The sequence below is a fragment of the Erinaceus europaeus genome, chromosome 3 (genome assembly GCF_950295315.1).
Source record: "Erinaceus europaeus chromosome 3, mEriEur2.1, whole genome shotgun sequence".
In the NCBI taxonomy this organism is placed as follows: Eukaryota; Metazoa; Chordata; class Mammalia; order Eulipotyphla; family Erinaceidae; genus Erinaceus; species Erinaceus europaeus.
In genome coordinates, this window is record NC_080164.1 from 118402130 (window position 1) to 118422628 (window position 20499).

The 20499-nt window shown below is 45.4% G+C and overlaps 3 protein-coding genes across 3 annotated transcripts in view; 1 reads left to right on the plus strand and 2 right to left on the minus strand.

Moving 5' to 3' along the window:
• The window catches only part of HERC5 (HECT and RLD domain containing E3 ubiquitin protein ligase 5), a 52696-nt gene extending 46839 nt beyond the window's left edge, over nucleotides 1-5857 (plus strand). Inside the window, exons 20-23 of the mRNA XM_060187795.1 lie at nucleotides 943-1013; nucleotides 1476-1659; nucleotides 2404-2506; nucleotides 5580-5857. Of these exons, the coding sequence (XP_060043778.1) occupies nucleotides 943-1013; nucleotides 1476-1659; nucleotides 2404-2506; nucleotides 5580-5782 (561 nt within the window). The 3' untranslated portion in view covers nucleotides 5783-5857. The remainder of the gene's footprint in view (nucleotides 1-942; nucleotides 1014-1475; nucleotides 1660-2403; nucleotides 2507-5579) is intronic.
• A 10411-nt stretch (nucleotides 5858-16268) lies between these two features.
• PIGY (phosphatidylinositol glycan anchor biosynthesis class Y) lies at nucleotides 16269-17068 on the minus strand. The gene has a single exon (XM_007530338.3). The coding sequence runs from the start codon at nucleotides 17066-17068 to the stop codon at nucleotides 16838-16840; it is 231 nt and encodes a 76-aa protein (XP_007530400.2). The 3' UTR covers nucleotides 16269-16837.
• A 2-nt stretch (nucleotides 17069-17070) lies between these two features.
• PYURF (PIGY upstream open reading frame) lies at nucleotides 17071-19784 on the minus strand. Its single transcript, XM_007530355.3, has 2 exons — nucleotides 19459-19784; nucleotides 17071-17283 (listed from the first exon to the last, which is right to left on the minus strand). Exons 1-2 carry the CDS (start codon nucleotides 19767-19769, stop codon nucleotides 17142-17144), a joined length of 453 nt encoding a protein of 150 aa, XP_007530417.2. The 5' UTR covers nucleotides 19770-19784; the 3' UTR covers nucleotides 17071-17141.
• Between the last annotated feature and the right edge of the window lie 715 nt (nucleotides 19785-20499).

Genomic DNA, 20499 nt, shown 5'->3' on the forward strand with positions numbered 1-20499 from the left:
AGCAATTCTTCTCCTGGGGATATAGTCTAAGGAATCAAACACATTTGCCCAAAATGATCTGTGTATACTTGTGTCCATGGCTGCACAATTCGTAATAGCCTAAACCTGCAAGCAGCCTAGGTGTCTTCACAACAGATGAGTGACTGAGAAAGTTGTGATGTGATATATATATATATTACTCAGCTGTTAGGAATGCTGAAATGCTGAATTCACCTTCTTTACCTCATCTTGGATAGAGCTTGAAGGAATCCTGTTAAGTGAGATAAGCCAGAAAGAGAAAGGTGAATATGGGATGCTATCATTCGGAGGCAGAACTTAAGAAACAAGAACAGAAGTGGGAAAAACAAAGTAAAACTTGGACTGGGTTTGATGTATTGCACCAACATAAAGGACTCTGGAAGGAAGGCAGAAAGAAGGTGGAGGGGTGGGACTTTGGGGTCCTGGTACATGACAATGGAAAAGGATCTAAGTAGGGAATGAGAGGGTTTTTCTGACACCTGTCATGGTGAGATGAAAATTGTACCCAACTGTACTGTAAACCACTAAGCCCCCCCAATAAAATGATGATAATAAAGAAATATACCCCCCTCTTGATCATATATGTAAGAAAGTCAGTTTGCAAAGGGGCATGATACTAAGAGGGGTGAAATCTCTGGACATTTTTTTTTTCATATCTACCAGTATGCTATAAAAAAGAATATAGAAACACACAAGTTTCCCATCAATTGTTTTTTTCAGTATCAAAGTACTGGATTCATATTTTACACTCTACATGATAACATTGTCATTTTTATATGTACATTTATTTCTTGTTGGTTTTTATAACCCAAAAAATGCAGTTTACAGCTTCTTGAGGAAAAGAGGTATGCTGCAGAATGTTTCTGTGGCTAGCAGCTTGTCCAGCATTATTTTAGAGATTCTGAGTTCCTTTTGTGGTTACAGGTTCATTGGGACAAAAGTGATGTGGAGTTAATTCCTAATGAAAGCTGCCAAGTTGTCACCCAGGCTAACAAGTAGGTGGAAAAAAAAAACTGTCGTGTTTATCTACTATGTTTATCTCACTGGACTCTAAAAGCTCCTATTACTATAATTTTCCATCCCCAGTTAGTCATTTTTCAGTAAGACAAAATGTGGAGTGTGTGTGTGTGTGTGTGTGTGTGTGTGTGTGTGTGTGTGTGTGTGTGTGTGTGTGTATGTTCCAGTAAAGCATGGAAACAGCTTTCTCAGAGAGGCCTGTCTCTTAAGCCTTTGCTGTTCTACTCCGTTGATCTTAACTGTGTAACTGAGGATTCACATAACTTCACTGTGTCTCATTTTGTCCTCACTAAAATGTGGTGGGATACTATATGAAGAATCACTGTCACAGTTCATGGCACAGCATTGTAAAGTGTTCTGGCTCTTTACCATAAACACTGCACACACGGTCTTGTCCAAAGTGTTGCAGTCATTGAGGGCATTTCTTTGTTTTATTCCAGGAAAGACTATGTGTCTAAGTGTGTCAGTTACATCTTCAACACATCTGTAAAGGCAGTTTACGAAGAATTTCAAAGAGGATTTTACAAAATCTGTGAAAGGGAGATTATTGAGTTTTTCCATCCTGAAGAGCTTAAGGATGTAATGATTGGAAATACAGACTATGACTGGGAAACATTTGAAAAGGTACTCTTCTTTTTTTTTGCCTCCAGGGTTATTTCTGGGGGTTGGTGCTCATGAATCCACTGCTCCTGGAGGCTATTCCTTTCCCTTTTGTTGCCCTTGTTGTTTTATCATTGCAGTTATTTTTATTGTTGTTACTGATGTCATTGTTGGATAGGACAAAGAGAAATGGAGAGAGGAGGGGAAGACAGAGGGATAGAGAAAGATAGACACCTGCAGACCTACTTCACCGCTTGTGGAGTGACTCCCCTGCAGGTGGGGAGCCAGAGGCTTGAACCAGGATCCTTACACCAGTCCTTGTACTTTGCGCCATGCACGCTTAACCCACTGCACTACCACCTGACCCCCACAAAGATTCATGTTGTAAAGATTAAGTTTAAACGTAAGTTTTGTTTCTGCATCATATGGTGGTGTACCACCTAGGACATGCATGTCACCATACAAAAGGACCCGTCAAACCCGAGTCCCCACCTTTGTGGGCAACGGGGTCCCCACAAGCAGTGGAGCAGTGCTGCAGGTGTCTCTCTGTCTCTCTTCCTCTCTGTCTCTCTTCCCTCTCAATTTCTCTGTCTTACCTAATAAAAGAAAGAAAAATAGTCACCAGGAGTGGTGGGCTCATCATGTAGGCACCAAGCCCAAGTGATAACCCTAGTGGCAATAAAAATTTTAAAAATATATAAATATGAATAAACAGATAAATATTTTGTTTCTATGTCCTGAGTCTCTTTTCTCTGCATTTCTCTCGAGAACGCGCGCTATGAGCAGGGGTATGACAGCTCACATCCCACCATCGTGATGTTTTGGAAGGCTTTACATAAACTGACTTTGGAGGAAAAGAAGAAATTCCTGGGTAAGTATTATAAACGGGTTTACCTACATCTGGTATCTTTTTTAAAAAATAATTTATTAGTGATTTAATATTGATTTACAAAATTATGATGCACGACTAGTTATTTTTGCTTGAGCTTGATAGCTAACATGCAGATGTTCTAAAAATATTGTCTATGAAGATGGGGCTGAGCAATGAAAATTGGACTAGAAAGCAGGATTAGGACAGAGAGTAGCTCACAAACACACACACAAAAAAAACATATATATATATATATATATATATATATATATACTTATATATATATAAATACAACTAACTGTTTACCCCATCTACCTGTCCCAGGGCCTACATGTATAGTCATATTTACACAGGAGCCTGTGTCAGTGCTGAGTCCCTGTCAGTCTGAGCTTGCAGCTTGTGGGAACATTGTAGGCTGCACTCATTTCAGGACCAATCTTCCTGGAGAGTGCCGGAGTAGGATGACCCAGCTTCTCTCTGAAGAGTGGGGTAGACCTGCTTTACTGCTTGTGAAGTGACCCCCTGCAGGTGGGGATCCAGGGGCTTGAACCAGAATCCTTGCACAGGTCCTTGCGCTTTGCACTGTGTGTACTTAACCCAGCACACCACCGCCCAACCCTCCATGAGTACAATTTCTCATCTCACCAAGATACAAAATACATCTGCAAAATACTTTCACTCCAAAATTAGGTCCATCATCATGTACCAGGACCTGTGAGACCTGTTTGATAAGGGTCTCTCCTTTTATCCCATATCTTTCCCTTTACCACTCCCGGTGGCCCATTTTTATTTATTTCCTTACAGAGAAAGAGAAAAATAGGGAGAGGGGAGGGAGAAAGATACCTGCAGCACTGCCCTGCTGCTGTTGGTGAAGCTTCCCCCCACAGGTGGGGACCAGGGCTTGAACTGAGGTCCCCACACATTGTAATGTGTGCACTCAAGCAGGTATGCCACCACCTGATCCTGCCTTACTTATTTTTTGAGAAATACTTGTATATTATTTATCTGGATAACATTTATGCTGGAAAGATACTCAGCTTTTCCCCCAGAAACCCACCTTTAGCCTTCCCATTTTACCTCTTACAATAATCTTTTGGGGCCAGGAGCAATAGGCCACCAGGTAGGAAACAGGCCTTGCAGTGTACCCTGTCTAGGTTCCAGGCTTGGCACTATAGGGAGCTACCACTGCACCAGAGGAAAGCTTGGTGCTATGGCCTCTCACCTTCTATCCATGTCTTTATCTCTTTCTTTTGCCTCCAGGGTTATAGCTGGGGCTTGATGCTGGCACTCCAAATCCATTGCTCCTGGCAACCAGTTTTTTATTTTATTGGATTGGACAGAGAGAAGTTGAGAGGGAAGGGGGGAGATAGGGAGGGAGGGAGAGATAGATAGATACCTGCAGCCCTGCTTCGCCATTTGTGAAGCGTCCTCCCTCCAAGTGGGGAGCGGGGGCTTGAACCTAGGTCCTTGCAATTGGTACTGCTATGTGCTCCTAACTGGGTAAACCATCGCCCTGCCCCCATATCTCTATTTCTTCCTTCCTCCCTTTCTGTCTTTTTCTTTTTCCGCCAGTTATTGCTGGGGCTTGGTGTTGACACTATGAATCCACCAGTCCTGGCAGCTATTTTTCCTTTTTTTTTTTTTTCTTTGTATTCTTTTTATTTGGTAGGACAGAGAGAAATTGAGCAGGGGGCGGGGGGAGACGGAGAGGGGGCGATAGACACCTACAGACCTGCTTTGCCACTCATGAAACTTTTTGCCCCTGTAGGTGGGGAACCTGGCCTCTAACCCAGGTCCCTGCACATAGTAACATAGGCACTCAACTAGGTGCACAACCACCTGGCTCCCACTACTGGCCATTTCTGTATCTGAGTGGAAAAGTCAGCCCAGGAGCAGTGAAAGGTATGAGAAAGGTCCTGGCTCTGCAAGAAAGAAACGGAGAGAGAGAGAGAGACACCTTTGGTCCAGAGCCATGGCACTGGTTCAGCATTGGAGCACAAGACTCGCAAGCCAGAGGCCCCACCTTCAATCGCCAGCACCACCTTATGCCTGAACTGAGCAGTATTCTGTTCCTCACACTCATAAAAAATAAACAGGAGGGAATCAGGTGGTAGCACATTGGGTTAAGAGCATGTGGCACGAAGCACAAGGACCGGCAGAGGGATCCCGGTTCAAGCCCCTGGCCCCCCACCTGCAGGAGAGTCGCTTCACAAGCAGTGAAGCAGGTCTGCAGATGTCTATCTTTCATTCCCCCTCTGTCTTCCCCTCCTCTCTCCATGTCTCTCTGTCCTATCCAACGACAGAAACAACAATGATAATAATAATAACTACAACAGTGATGGAACAAGAAAGGCAACAACAACAAAAAAAATTTTTGTGGTGCAGGCACTGAGCCCTGGCAGTAACGCTGGGGACAATAAATAAATAAATAAATAGTTAAACTTTAAAAAAGAAAATGAAATGCTTTCCTTCAGTCTAGCCCATCAGTTCCTGAGCTCTCCTTGCAGCCTCTCAGTCCTGGGGCTTTCCAGGAGTCTTGCCCTGCCCTGGTCTTGCTGCCTCTCTGAACCTTCCCTTCTTTCAGATCAGTTTAACTCAGACTTCAGATGTCTCCTTGTGGCTCAGTCTGGTTCTTTCTTCTTGGTCAGAGCATCTGCAGGTTGGAGTAACCTGACCCCAGGACACATTGACTGTTGCCTCATACCACTTACCTCATGTCAGATTCACTGCTCTGAGTTGGCTCTTTCAGACAGAAAGAATAAGGGAGGGGCAGGAGGAAGGACACATAGCACTGAAGCTTCCCTCAATGCGGTGGGAACCAGGATCAAAGATGGGTCGCACACATGACAGAGCAGTACACTATCCAAGTGAGCTATTTACTCAGTCCCTTTTGTGTTTTCCCAACCAGACTGAGCTGCTTGCCTGACAGTGATAAGCAGAGGACTCAGCTCTGCTGTGGCTCCTTGTCCTGTGTGACATGGGGCTCGGTTCTTGTTTTTGAAGAAACACTTTTTTTTTTTCTTGGAAGTTTCAGTGTCTGTAAAGCTGACCTCCATTTTATTCTTCTTTCTAGTGTTCCTTACAGGAACAGACAGAATCCAAGTCAAAGGTTTGAAGAACATGAAAATCACCTTTTGCTGTCCTGAGCATCTGAACGAAAGAGACCCCCTCCGAGCACAGACGTGTTTTAGCATCCTCTACCTCCCCAAGTACTCCACCATGGAGAGGGTGGAGGAGGCACTCCAGGCTGCCATCAACAGCAGAGGCTTCTGCTGACTCCCTCACCTCCATCACTTTTGACCCCTGTTTGCATTTATTTCAAATAAATAAGTTTTTAAGTCTTGCTACTAACTGTTCACTAGGTCTGCCTGCTCTTTTAGATCTACTCTGACCGTATGTGTGTGTGTGTGTGTGTGTGTGTGTGTGTGTGTGTGTGTGTGTGTGTGTGTGTGTGTGTGTAGTGATTTATAAGATCCTAAGATAATGGGTATAACCTTACACCACTCCCACCACCCAAGTTCTGTGCCGCAACCCCCTCCATAGTTCTCCCAAGATCAGCTATGGGTTGACTGTATTTTTCCCCTTTTTTTAAGTTCATGTATTTCAATTCTCTATATTCCACTTCTTCTTCTAGCATTTGCCCTTCTTCCGTAGCCAGTCAACAGCGTCAGATTGAGCCTGATGTAAAGTTTCGAGACCTCCTTTGAATCTGGAGAGGTGGCAGTCATTGACTATGTGGGTCATAGTCTGTCTGTAGCCGCAGGGGCAGTTCAGGTCGTCTCTGGCTCCCCAGCGATGGAACATAGCGGCGCACTGGCCATGACCTGTTCGATAGCGATTGAGGAGGGCCCAATCATAACGTGCTAGGTCAAAGCCGGGTTGACGCTTACAGGGGTCTGTGATGAGGTGTTTGTTCTTTACCTCAGCTGACTGCCAACTCTGTTTCCAAGAGTCTGGAACAGAGAAGTTCAGTGTAGGCATAGGGGACCAGATTGGATGACGAGACGTCAAGCGTTAGACAGGGTGGGCGAAGATATCTGCATATATTGGCAGGTCCGGTCGAGCATAGACGTGGGAAATGAACTTAGATGATGCCGCATCCCGACGAATATCTGGCGGGGCGATGTTGCTAAGAACTGGCAGCCATGGAACCGGGGTGGAACGGATGGTTCCAGAAATTATCCTCATGGAGGAATATAATTTGGAATCGACCAAGTGGACATGGGGGCTACGGAACCCTACTGGGGCACGGTATTCTGCAGTGGAATAGCATAATGCCAGAGATGATGATCGTAGTGTGGAAGCGCTCGCGCCCCATGAGGAGCTGGCCAGTCTTGCAATGATGTTATTCTTCGCGCCCACCTTTGCTACAGTTTTTATGAGATGTTTGTGAAATGACAGGGAGCCATCGAGAGTAACGCCAAGATAGACTGGCTGGACTTCATGCCGGATTCTCACATCATCAAGCTGCACATTAAGCTCACGTGAGGCCGAGGCATGGTGTAGATGGAAAACAGATGATACCGTTTTTGCAGTGCTAGGGATTCGTCGCCATTTTTTACAGTAATCAGATATCAGAGACATGTCTTTCGTGAGTGTTTCCTCGAGGATGTCAAACTTGGATGCCTGAGTAGCACAGCAGATGTCATCGGCGTAGATGAACTTCCTTGAAGAAGTTTCTGGAAGGTCATTGATGTAAATATATTCCACTTAGGAGTGAAATCACCCCATAGTTGTCCTTCCTTTTCCCTCTTCTCTCTCAGGTAAGGGAAACAGCAACTGACTTCCTGAGATGTTCTCTAGAATCTCTTCCCTCTCAGCGATGGTGCAAAATCAAAGGTTTCATGTCACAAAAGTTCTGGGTCTTGGTGGAACTGGGACCTCTCATTTTACTTTTTTAGAAATATTTTTATTTATTATTGAATATAGACAGGAATTGAGAAGGGATAGGGAGATAGAGAAGGAAACACCTGCAGCACTTCTTCACCACTTGTGAAACTTTCCCCCACAGGTGGGGACCAGGAATTTGAACCTGGATCCTTGTGTTCTTTCTTTCTTTATTTTTTAATGAATTTATTTTTTTATTTAAGAAAGGATAAATTAACAAATCCATAGGGTAGGAGGGGTACAACTCCACACAATTCCCACCACCCAATCTCCATAACCCACCCCCTCCCGTGATAGCTTTCCCATTCTCTATCCCTCTGGGAGCATGGACCCAGGGTCGTTGAGGGTTGCAGAAGGTAGAAGGTCTGGCTTCTGTAATTGCTTCCCCACTGAACATGGGCATTGACTGGTCGGTCCATACTCCCGGTCTGCCTCTCTCTTTTCCTAGTAGGGTGGGTCTCTGGAGAAGCAGAGCTCCAGGACATATTAGTGGGGTCTTCAGTCCAGGGAAAGCTGGCCGGCATCCTGATGGCATCTGAAACCTGGTGACTGAAAACTGAGTTAACACACAAAGCCAAACAAATTGTTGAGCAATCATGGACCCAAAGCTTGAAATAGTGGAGAGGAAGTGTTAGGAGGGCCTTGTGTTCTTTAATGTACATACTTAACCAGGTGCTCCACCACTTGGCCCCCGGCCCTCTGATCTTTCCTTATCCTTTACCCCTCTGGGAGTATGGACCAAAATTTTTCACAAGGTTCAGAAGAAAGGAGTTTTGGCTTCTGTAATTGCTTCTTTGCTCGACATGGGTGTTGGCAGGTAGACCCACATGCCCAACCTATCTCTGTCTTTCCCTAGTGGGCTGGGCTCTGGAGAGGTGAGGTTTTGGGACACACTGTTGAGAATCCTTACCTTCTCTTTTACTGTATTAGCGATGGTGTTGAAAACCAGGTGATCCCAGAATGTGTGACAGTGCCTTGAGCAGGACAGAAGTGGAAATGTGTCAAAAGCGGAAGTGGTGCTTCTCTCCCTCCTCTAGGTAGATCCCCGCTGACGTCTCAGGTGCACATTTCCAGGGAGACTGGCCTGAGTCCTCTGTCACCTTGGAAACTTTTTTTTCACTATAAATCCACTGGTCCTGGAAGCCATTTGTGTTGCCCTTGTTATTGTTGTTATTGCTGTTCTTGGATAGGACCGAGAGAAATGGAGAAAGGAGGGGAAGACAGGAGAGGAGAGAAAGATAAACACCTGGGGAGCTGGGAGCTCCTTATGAGATCCTTATGCTGGTCCTTGTCCTTTGTGCCACCTGCACTTAACCCACAGCGATACCGTCTGGCCCCCTTTTAAAATTTCTTTCTTGGAGGATTAATGGTTTGTAATCAACAGTTTAATAAAATAGTTTGTACAGTATACTGTTCAGCTCTAGCTTATGGTGCTGCCGGGGGGGGGGGGATTGAACTTGGGACTTTGGAGCCTCAGGCATGAGAGTCTTTGCATAACCATTATGCTATCCACCCTCCACCTCATTTCCCAGTTTTCCACATAATAATACAAACCCCACTAGGTTCTCCTCCACCATCATGTTCCAGAATTTGAACCCTCCCCCCACCTCATTGAGCCTCTTTGATGCTGTCCATGGTGCTCCTGTGCAGTGGTAGGATTGGAGCCCAGGCCTATGGCATGAAGGCATGCTCTACTGGATGCACTATCTCCTAGCCCCCACTATGTGATTATTTAATTAAAATCGCTGTCCCTCCATTTTGTACTGTGGGTGACAATATCAATTGGTCCAACCCCTGTGGAGAGCAGTCTGGAAAACTCTCAGAAGGCTAGAAGTGGACCTACTCTATGACCCTGCAATTTCTCTCCTGGGGATATATCCTAAGGAACCAAATATACCCATTCAGATAGATTTGTGTATACCCATGTTCTTATAGCACAATTTGTAATAGCCAAAACCTGGAAGCAACCCAGATGAGTGGCTGAGTAAGTTCTGGTCTATATACACAGTGAAATACTAATCAGCTATTAAAATTCATGAATTCACCTTCTTCACCCCATCTTGGATGGAACTTGAAGGAATCATGTTAAGTAAGATAAGTCAGAAACAAAAGGATGAATATGGGATGATCTCATTCAAGTTGAAAAACATGATCGAAAGGGAAAACACAAAGCAGAACTTGGACTGTAGTTGGTGTATTGCACCAAAGTAAAAGGCCCTAGGGTGGTTGGAAGGCGAGGGTTAAAGTCCTGGAACATGGGGAGTCCTGTGGTAGCGCAGCGGGTTAAGCGCACATGGCAAAAAGCGCAAGGACCTGTGCAAGGATCCCGGTTCGAGCCCCAGGCTCCCCACCTGTAGGGGAGTCACTTCACAGATGATTAAGTAGGTCTGCAGGTGTCTAATTTTCTCTCCCCCTCTCTGTCTTCCCCTCCCCTCTCCATTTCTCTCTGTCCTATCTAACAACGACATCAATAACAACAACCATAATAACTACAACAACAATAAAAAACAGCAACAAAAGGGAAAATAATTTTTTTTCAATCCTGGAACATGATGGCAGAGGAGGACCTAGTGGGGTTTGTATTTTTATGTGGAAAACTGAGAAATGTTATGCATGTACAAACTGTTGTATTTACTGTTGACTATAAAACATCAATCCCCCAATAAAAAAATTAAAAAAAAAAAAAACACTAGCCTCATCTCTGTTGCTGTCTCCATATCTGTCAGCTGCACAAACCAGATATGTTAGTAGAAGGATCAGAGCCCGTTCTGCACGGCCCTGTACCTCCCTGTCTGCTCCTCAGCTCAGCTGCCTCCCTGTCACCCTGTGTGGGGTGGGCTTCACCCAGGTCCTTGCAAAGAAACAGTCTTGCTTGTGTATCATACCTGCCTTGTCTTATGCCTGGAGCTCATTCTCTCCCTCTCTCTCTCTCCCTCCCTCCCTCTCCGTCTTTCTCTCTTATCCCACCCCTCCTTCCTCACTCCCTCTCCTCTGTGACCCCTGCCTAGTTGTCAAGATCCACATCCGCTGGTGTGACCATTGAGCACAGGCACAGTGATGGCTACCTCACCAACAGTTTCCAGGTGGGTCCTTTCTGGTTTCCACTGCTTCAGCTCCAGTCGTCCCTTAAATGGGCCAAGACCGCCACCTAGTGGCCTCCAGTAGATCCAAATGTGTTTGGAGAAGGAGGCTGCCATGGGCTTCTCTAACAGACATAGTAAGAACCTGCTGAGGCTCTTTGCTATGCTATGTGATTTCATATGTTCTACAGCAGATTCTGAAGTTCATAGAGGCTTCTCAGCCTACAGCATATAAGGTGGTGATGCAGGTAGAGCACCAGACCAGCAAACATCAATCCCGTCATCACACGCCAGGGTGATGCTCACACTCTTTTTTTATCTTCCCCTCTCTCAGGTAAATGGGGAAAAAAGTTTTAAGCCACTCTACAGAACTGGAATAAAATGATTGTGAAGGTCATGTATGGCCCCATGGATAACTAAAAGAAATTGCGGGATTTATACTATGGGATACTACTCTGCCATCTAAAATGTGAAGTAAAGCCTTTTGGAATAAGATGGATATTGAGGTATATGTGCTAGGTGAAATAAATAAGGCAGTCACAGACCAATACCAGAGAGTTTCACTCATGTGAGAACTATAAATAACTAAAGCAAACCAACCTTCAAAAAGTATTGTGTTTGCCAGAGAGAAGGGGAAAGAGGGTGAGAGGCATGATTTGGGAGAAGATACTTAGACCTGAGTGGTGGGAATAATGAGATATTGAGTCATACACTCACAGATGTGAGGTTGAATGTTTAAGGCTTATAAGTCAAAGATGAATTGGAAAAAAAAAAAAAAAAAGCCAGTCCCAAGCCGAGTCTGATCAGGGTTGTGGGTCAAGTCAGGAAAGTCGAGGCTTGTGGACCCTGAAGAGCAGCGCGGGGCGGGGAGAGCTGAGGGGCAGGAACCCAAAGGGCAAAAGGAGAAAGGAAAGCATGGGGAGGGGACGGACTGCCATCTCAATCGCACAAAGATAAAGGGGAAATCAAGGCAGTCGTCTCACTATTTCAGTGGGAGAAGAATCAAGACATCAAGTGGGCAAAGGAGGTATGGGGAGACTGCGTGATGGTTCTGCAAAGAGACTCTCCCGCCTGAGGCTCTGAGGTCCCAGGTTCCATCCCCAGCACACCACCATCAGTCAGAGCTGAGCTGGGCTCTGAGGAGGAAAAACAACAACAAAGTGCAAAGGAGGGACTGAGGGAGTGCAGGAGGAATGCCCAGAGAGCCTGGGGACAAGCAAAGAGTAAGAGCTGAGGGAAGAAGGGGAAAACAAACAGAGGAAGAAAAAGTGAACCAGGACTGGGAGACTGACCTCAGGAACGGTGGGTCGCCCTGGGCGCCGGACGGTCTCTGTTAAATGATTCCAGAACTACTCCCTGAACCCCCAGGTGGGGGCTTTGAGAGAGAGATCTCAAGGGAAGGGGTAGGAAAAAAAAGTGAGATAGCTCTCAACTGGTAGAGCCTCAGACTTGCTCCCCTGAGGTTCCCGGATCCATCTCCTGCACCACGTGTATGGGGAACGGTGCTTTGGCTTCTCTCTGTTTCATGTGAGACTCCCTTTCTCTCATACATAAGAAATGAAATTAAAAAGTAAGAAAACGAAATGAAATTGGGAGTCGGGTAGTAGCGCAGTGGGTTAAGCACATGTGGCGCAAAGCACAAGGACCAGCCTAAGGATCCCAGTTCAAGCCCCTGGCTCCCCACCTGCAGAGGACTCACTTCACAAGTGGTGAAGCAGGTCTGCAGGTGTCTATCTTTCTCTCTCTCTGTCTTCCCCTCCTTTCTCCATTTCTCTCTGTCCTGTCCAACAACAACATCAATAGCAACAATAACTACAACAATGAAAAAACAAGGGCAAAAAAGGGGTATAAATATTTTTTAAAGATTTTAAAAATTAAAAAAAGGGGGGGCAGCAGAAGGGTGGTGATGAGAAGGGTCTTATTCTTTAGAAAGCTAAAGATGTTCCCCACCAGTGATGCAGAGGACACTCAGGAGAAGTAACATTGTTAGGAGGCTTGAAGGAGGCATGTTGGATAGTATGCCAGCTCCCCCTGGCTTCTGCTTAACCATATGCCTATATAGGGATAGATTTAATCTCATTCAAAGCTTTGGTCTATTTACATAAATCACTTTTACATTTACATAAAGCACTCCAGGGCATTGGTGGTTCAGTGATAGGATTCTCTCCTGCTCTGCCCCCTCCTTGTCACACTCTGATTTTCACCAGTCACTTTTCTCTCCACCCTATGTCACATCCTGTTTCCACCCTACTTGGCAAGTATATATAAAGACAGCATTGTTTTACTTTACCTTGAGTTTAGCTTAGCTCGGCTTAGATTGGGCTGCGTCCTGAATGAATAAAGAGATACTGCCTACAGCTCAACCATGAGTCCCTGGTCATCTGTTACCCGCCCGTGAAGCCAGCCCGGCGAAAACAACCTAGCACGGCGAAAACAACAGAGGCAAGCAGCTCTCGTCACTGTGAGGCTGGCCAACAATCAAGAGGAGAAAGATTGGGAAAGAGTCTTTAGTAGTGAAAGGTGAGGCTGTTTTCCCCAGTAGGTTTACAGTGCAGTAGAGGGCAGGAGGTCATAGTCAAAGGCGTGGTGCCAGCTACGTCACAGGAGCACAGTGGGGAGAGTCTTCCTTAGTGGACAGGGAGCCAGGAGCCTGCCGAGAACTTTGGATAGGAATGTGAGAAAGAGTTCCTAAAATGGGTGTCGGGTCTTGGAGAGTCACTAGAAATAGTTCAATATGGTAAGCCACAGTTAGAAGACTTAATAAAATCTGCATTCCACTTTTTGGCCATGTCAAACTGGAAAATGTTGACCTCCCAGCAGGAAAAGCATGGAAACTTCATCAGCTCTTGCCTGGAGCCGGGCCCCGGCAAAAGTAATTCAGAGTCCAGCGATGAAGAAGTGAGAGACACGACAGCTGCTTCAGGTGCAGGAGAGAGGTGTCTCTGTCATCTGTCTGCAGAGGTTTATTATTTAAACACTTTTGCCCGGATATAGTTGACATTAGTTTCATTAACATCAAGGATACAGATGACATCATGTATAATTGTTTTCATTAACATCAAGAATAACCTTAAACAACAGTAGTAGTAGTAGTATGTTTTCCTTAGAAAGTTCCCTAGGTCTGGGGCACCCTGATCTCCCCTTGGAAGTTTCTTAGAACTGGGGTAGCCTAAATCTACCCTTGAAAGTTTCCTTGGTCTGGAGTAGTCTAAATTCCCCCTTGAAAGTTTCCTTGGTCTGAAGTAGTCTAAATTCCCCCTTGAAAGTTTCCTTGGTCTGGAGTAGTCTAAATTCCCCCTTGAAAGTTCCCTGTGTTTTGACCATCTCCCTGTTCTGACCTTCTGTATAAATAAACATTTTTCTCTGGAGCTAAATCTAATAGCTTTTCTTCTTAACCCATTCTTGAATGGGTCTAAGTATATCACAGTAGGCTGTCCACCTAAAGAAATCTTCTGCCGTAAAGTAAGCACACACCATGGGACCTCTCTTCTGGCTAACCTTTGCATATATCAAAGTTCAGACTTTTAGCTAATGAGTTTGCTAACTTTCTGTGGGTGAGGGTAAGCAATAGCGCCTCTTTATATTTAGATAGAGATCACAGTTTGCCACTCATGCTACAAGCCACCCATAGTTCTGGCTTTTGGTCTGAGTTCAGCTAATTGGGAGACTATAATGGTGACAAATAGCTCTTTTCTGAAAACCTCCCAATGGGTACAGCAGCTTCTGCTCCTAGGCCATTTTTAGTCTTGTCACACTCAATGCCATAATATTGTCACAATGTACTTCCCCCAGGGATCTCTTTTTATTGTCCCCAATATTGGATATTTGTGCATATCCAATATAGCCAATAGGTCTTTAAATTATCAATATCAGGAAAAATAGTTTGTTTGGTCTTAGGACTCCCCGCTTTGCAGTTAGCCCTAGCCTGCTGGGGCTGTGCCATACAGCAGGCCTGACTTGCCTCTGATTCCTGGACAGCTATAGTCAAGATGAGAATCTTGGTGGGTAAGCAGGGACTTGGTTAGTTTCACCCCAGACTCAACAGTAATATGAAAACAGCAGGTAGAACTGAAGCCCCACCTCCCCAGAGCCCAGCCCCACTAGGGGAAGACAGGCTGGGAGTATGGATCCACCTGCCAACACCCATGTTCAGTGGAGAAGCAATTACAGAAGCCAGACCTTCCACCTTCTGCACCCCATAATGATCCTGGGTCCTTACTCCCAGAGGAATAAAGAATAGGAAAGCTTTCAAGGGAGGGGATGAGATAAGGAGTTCTGGTGGTGGGAAACTGTGGAATTGTACCCCTCTTATCCTATGGTCTTGTCAGTATTTCCATTTTATAAATATAAATTTAAAAAGTGTAGAATATGATAATTTTGGAGATCAAGATCACAGTCACTCAAGTTTCACTGTATTGTTATCATTGTTCCATGTTATTAAGTGTTAATTTCTTTGCTGTTTATCAACTATCGTATGTATGTTGGTACTTTCCCAAGTTTCAAGCATGCACTGGGGGACCTTGGAACATTTCCTAAAACCTAGAGTGTGTTTGGGGGAGTTGAGGGAAGAAAAGGCTGGGAGGGGTACAACTGTTTAGCTAATATTACTGATCCTACCACAAAAGCTGAGATTAGGAGGACAGGCGATAGCGCAGTGGGTTAAGCGCACGTGGCGCCAAGCACAAGGACCGGCTTAAGGATTCCGTTTAGAGCCCCAGGCTTCCCACCTGCAGGGGGGTCGCTTCACAGGCAGTGAAGCAGGTCTGCAGGTGCCTATCTTTCTCTCCCCGTCTTACCCTCCTCTCTCCATTTTTCTCTGTCCTATCTAACAATGACAACATCAATAACAATAATAACAACAATAAAAAACAAGGACAAATGGGAAAATAAATATTAAAAAAAAAAAAAAAAAGCTGAGACTAGACTGGATAGCATCCTTAAGAGTTCAGTATGTACCATACAAATGATTGCCAAGGTGATTCTGTTAGTAAAAGAAGAGCGTTAATACTGAGCCTCCCCAAGGGTATGTTTGTCAGTCGTCTCTGAGATAAGGTCTGGGGTGTGATGACAGCACCACCGGACTTGCATCCAAGGCCCTAGGTTTGATCCCCAACACCATCAATGGTTAAGAGCAGAGTGGTGCTCTGATCAAAAACAAAACAAAGATAAAATGCCTAATTTGCAAAAGTAATACTGGCTCTTCAGAATCTGTCAGCAAAGCTGTTTTGTTGACATGGCTCACAGTGAAATGCAGGGAAAAGCACAGAAGCCTTGAACAGGACATGATAGAGCCCCACCTCACAGTCATACTAGAGAATTCACTGAACTGATTCACTAACAAACATAGTTAACCTCATCTCGATTTTTTTTTTTTAAGGAATCACTGCCTTAAGCTTAACCTACTTTTAGATTCTAAGACTCACTAAGTTTATGTTCAATTTCCAGAAGAGTAGATACTCCAATCTCTATGCCGTAACTGAAACAGTCATTCTACTGTTCTGTCTTACTGACAGTTCTGGAAAATCAGCAATCATTAATGTGTCAAATTCTCATGACCTTAGTAGCGCCCTAAGTAGGTCTCCCAAAGGTAAGAAAATAAACTGAAATGTGACTCAAAAATAGCTCTAAGCTCAACAGGACACAGTGATTTGCAAGTCTTCCAACCCCACCCCATCTCCAGAGGGAATTACTCCAGTTTGGTATTCAGTGCTCTCTAAATTTAGAATATCTCTATAGTTCCCCCTTCCTTAGCTCCACATTCTTTTAATACTAAAAAGAAAATTCCACCAGCCTCGTTAAAATTAAAAATTACCAACATCTTCTTTTAATAATGTCTGATGATCAAGAAATGAAGGCATTTTCACAGGAAAAAAACAAACCAACGAAATTACTTCTGAATTTTTGCAAGGACGTGAAATTTCCATTTCATTGTATAGTCTTATATAACATTAGCTCAAATATATCTCTGAAAATTATTTCAGTCTTAAGATATGTGGCTTAATCAAAGCTTTTGAATCTATACAAACATAAAAAAGTCAAACTACTAACTTTTAGATGGATGGGCCAAGAAAAAAAAAAAAGCCATGAGAAAATACCTGAGTCTATTAAATCCCAACAAGTACTCTGTTGAAATGCCTTTTCTGATACTGCATTTACAAAAATACAATACAATAGTGCTTTCTATAGCCTTAATCTCCTGTAGCCCCCCCCCAAAAAAAAAAAAAGCTTCTCACAAAAGCAAGGCAGAGCATCTTTCCTGTGAGTGAAGTGGGTTCCTGCCATTTCCGGAGTGAGTCTCGAGAGGCAGTTGCCTGAAGCGATTACTGGGTGAATGTTAGTGTGCACGCCCTCAAGCGCTGTGGCCTTAGTTATGCCTGAATAGCTTAATGCCCATCCAGGTCCACAGATGGAAGAACACGTACACGGGGATGGTAACGGGCAGGAGGAGGCTGTAGAAGCACAGGCTGGCTGTGTTCGTGCAGCCCTGGGGGAAGTTCTCTTCCACGGAGGCTGAGTAGAACAGACCTGTGAGAGAGATCAGGGGGACGAGGACCGTGAGCGTCGGGAGTGAAAGGAACATTCTTCTCCCCAGCATAGTACCTGCCACCCCGATGCTTTATTCAATACAAGGGACTAAAATTTGAGTTATTGCTGTCTCTGATTAAGCTCTAGTGCTCCTCTCTTTGTTCTTGCTTCTTATCTTGCTTTAGCATCCTCGCGGTCTGCGGGATCATATTAGGAATCCCATCAATGATGGGATAGGCAATCCCCAACTCCTCATTAATCAATTCGTTTGTCGATGCTTCATATCTGTAGGGGGAAAGGAAAACCAGATGAAACTGGATAGGCACTGTAAATGAGACTGGAAAACAAATATTTCCCAGTAAACATCATTTATGCAAACCTTTCCAGAGTTAATCCCAGAAAAGTAGAATTGCTTTTGATTTTAAAAGCAGTAGTAGCCAACTGAACATTTATTTTTCCTTAATGAGTATTTTTAGTCAGTTTCATGATATTTTTACTTTATTCTCAAATTAAGTGTTCTTTTTTAAAAAAAAGTTTATATATGTATGTATATATAAATACTTATATTAAAAAACTAATATATATATTAGTTAGAAAAGACATCCCCAAGGGCTGGGTGGTGGCACACCTGGTTAAGCACCTATGTTATAATGCACAAGGACCCAGGTTTGAGTCCCTGGTCCCCATCTGTGGGGGGGGGGGGAGCTTCATGAGTGGTGAAGCAGTGCTGCACGTGTCTCTCTGTCTCTCTTCCTCTCTAACCCCCACGTCCCTCTTGATTTCTGGCTGTCTCTATTTCTGGCTGTCTCTATCCAATAAATAAATAAAGATAATAAAAAAAAAAACTTTAATGAAATATTTTTTTTAAAATACCTCCCCTTTTCACCCAGATTTTCCTTTGTTAATCTAGTCCACCTCAAACCACCCCAGTTAATACAGTACTGGAAGGAACACAGAAGAACAGCTCAACTTCCTCATTTTACAATACACACTTAATAGAGCAACCTTACTGACCCTTTAGAAGAAACTGCTGGAAAGAAAAATCAAAACACACAAAGTAAAAGTTTGAGAAAGATGAGTGCAGAAGTGAGGACACTCTGAAAAGCATCCAGTCTGCAGTGAGCTAGTTACACAGAGAGCTAAAAGGGAGCTCAAACAGTAACTTCATGGTTTAAGAAAACTGAACATGGGGTGGAGTAAGTTACATTGTGCAAGGACCCGGGTGCGAGCCCCTGGTCCCCCCACCTGCAGTGGCAAAGTTTTGCGAGTAGTGAAACAGGTCTGCAGGAGTCTATCTCCCCCCTCCCTCTTGATTTCTGGCTCTATCCAATAAATAAATAAAGATTTAAAAATTAAAAACCAATCAAAAGGGCAGAAATGGAACAGTGTATAATGTTCAACATGGAGTAAACCTAGAAAGACAAAGCAGAAAGATGAAAATAAAAAATCATGAACAATCTACCACCCAGAGGTGACCTTTGGCAATGTCTGCTGTTTCCTTTCTCAGTGTGCAACAGTGCAGCTACAGCAGGTTTGCTCATCTTGCCCTGGACTGCTCCCAGATCTCAATGGTTCCTCAATGAACTTTGAGTCCTTTTAGAGAAATCATCAGTGCTCAGTCCCTGCTCCCACTTGCTAAGACAATCGGCTTCAGCTTTTCTAGGGTTCCCTCCCATTCACCAGCACCGCCAGCTGCAAATGTGGGCCAGAAGAAAAGCCCTGTCCGCCTGCTCTGGGAAACTACTGTGCTGGTGGTATCAGAGGCTCTAAATCACCAAAATAACCAGTTTTGCCAGTGGCGACGCCAGGCACGGAAGCCAGCCACCCCTTTGTCATCTAGCAAGTTGTAGCCTGGCCTTCCCGTCTGCTGAAGCATTCTCTGGGATAGACATCTTGAAAAGCTTCATGTTTTTTGGGTTTTTTTTAAACATATTTCATTTACTTGTTATTTATTGGCTAGAGGCAGAAATTGAGAGAGAAGGGGGAGAGAGGGAGAAACAGAGAGACAGCCTCCCTTCAGTCCTTGTGAAGCTCCCTCCCTCTCCTGCAGGTGGGCTGCGGGAGGTCAAACCCGGTCCTCGCACATGGTAACAGGTGCGCCACCACCTGGCCCCAAGCCCGCTTGCTTAGACTTGCGCCACAAACAACTGAGGTCTAGCTGCAAAACAGAAAAAAGAAAACGGTACTTTCAGTGTATCACATACATGTTCCCTCTCTCACGGAGGCAGTCTGTCCCTTTTATCTCTCTTAGCAGAGGGGAGAAAGCCCCCCCCCCCCCGCCAGCCTCCTCGGGCAGAGGCTGCAGCTGCAGGGAGCGCGCGCCACCGCGGGTTCGAATCCCCAGCTTGCTCGGAACCCGCAGGGTCATCGGCACATCCCGCGGAGACTACGGTGAGGATCTCCCCCACCCGGGACTGCAAAGCCCCCTCCCACCCCGCGATTCCCCCACCCCCAAAGCACCTGAGCGGCTTCTTGGAGAGCGGGCACACCAGGAAGTCCAGCAACACCGGGTCCAGGCCGACAGGCGCCGCAGTCTCGCTTTCGCCGGCCGCCCGCCGCGCCCCCGCCGAGTGCAGGCAGCGAGTAGCACCCAAGGGCGCCCGCGCGCGTCTGAGCCACAGCGCCGCCGCCAGCCCGCCGCGCACACCCAGCATGGCCGCACTCCGCCCGCAGCTCCACCCCGCCCCGCAGGCCCCGCCCCCGCGCGCAGAAACGTCGTCCCCCCGGCTGCCCCGGCCTCCGCGCTTCGATTCCGAGGGCGCTCCTGACATGCCCCGAGCCCACTGCTCTTCCGGTTTCCTGCCGTGGGACTTCCGGTGGCTGCGCGGGCGAGTTTGCAAGTTGCGGGACTTCCGGTGGCTGCGCGGGCTAGTTTGCAAGTTCTAAGAAGGTTTATTGGTCGGGGAGTTCCGAGTTTTCCAGCCTGTCTCAGGGTTGCCTGGAAGCCAGGGGCTGGGCCCTGAAGACCTCCAAGAGTATTAGATGACCTGTGCGGTTCTCTCCAAACGGAGGTTTAAAACTCAAGTGCCCCGGGGGTCGGGCGGTAGCGCAGCGAGTTAAGCGCAGGTGGAGCGAAGCGCAAATACCGGCGTAAGGATCCAGGTTCCAGCTCCCGGCTCCCACCTGTAGGGAGTCTGCAGGTGTCTTTCTCTCCCTCTCTCTGTCTTCCCCTCCTCTCTCCATTTCTCTCTATCCTATCCAGCAACAACGACATCAATAACAACAATAATAACTACAACAATAAAACAAGGGCAACAAAAGGAAAAAAATAAAATAAAATAAACTCTAGCCCCCCCCCAAAAAAATGAACAAAACTCAGTGTCCTGGATTTGGGAAGACAGCACCATGGTTCTGCAAAAGCACTCATGCATGAGGCTCTGAAAGGGGGGAGCTTCATGAGCAGTGAAGAAGGACTGTAAGTGACTTCTATCTCCCCTTCTGTCAATTTCTCTCTGTTCTGTCAAGTAAATATTAATTAAAAAAAAAAAAAAAAAAGACAAT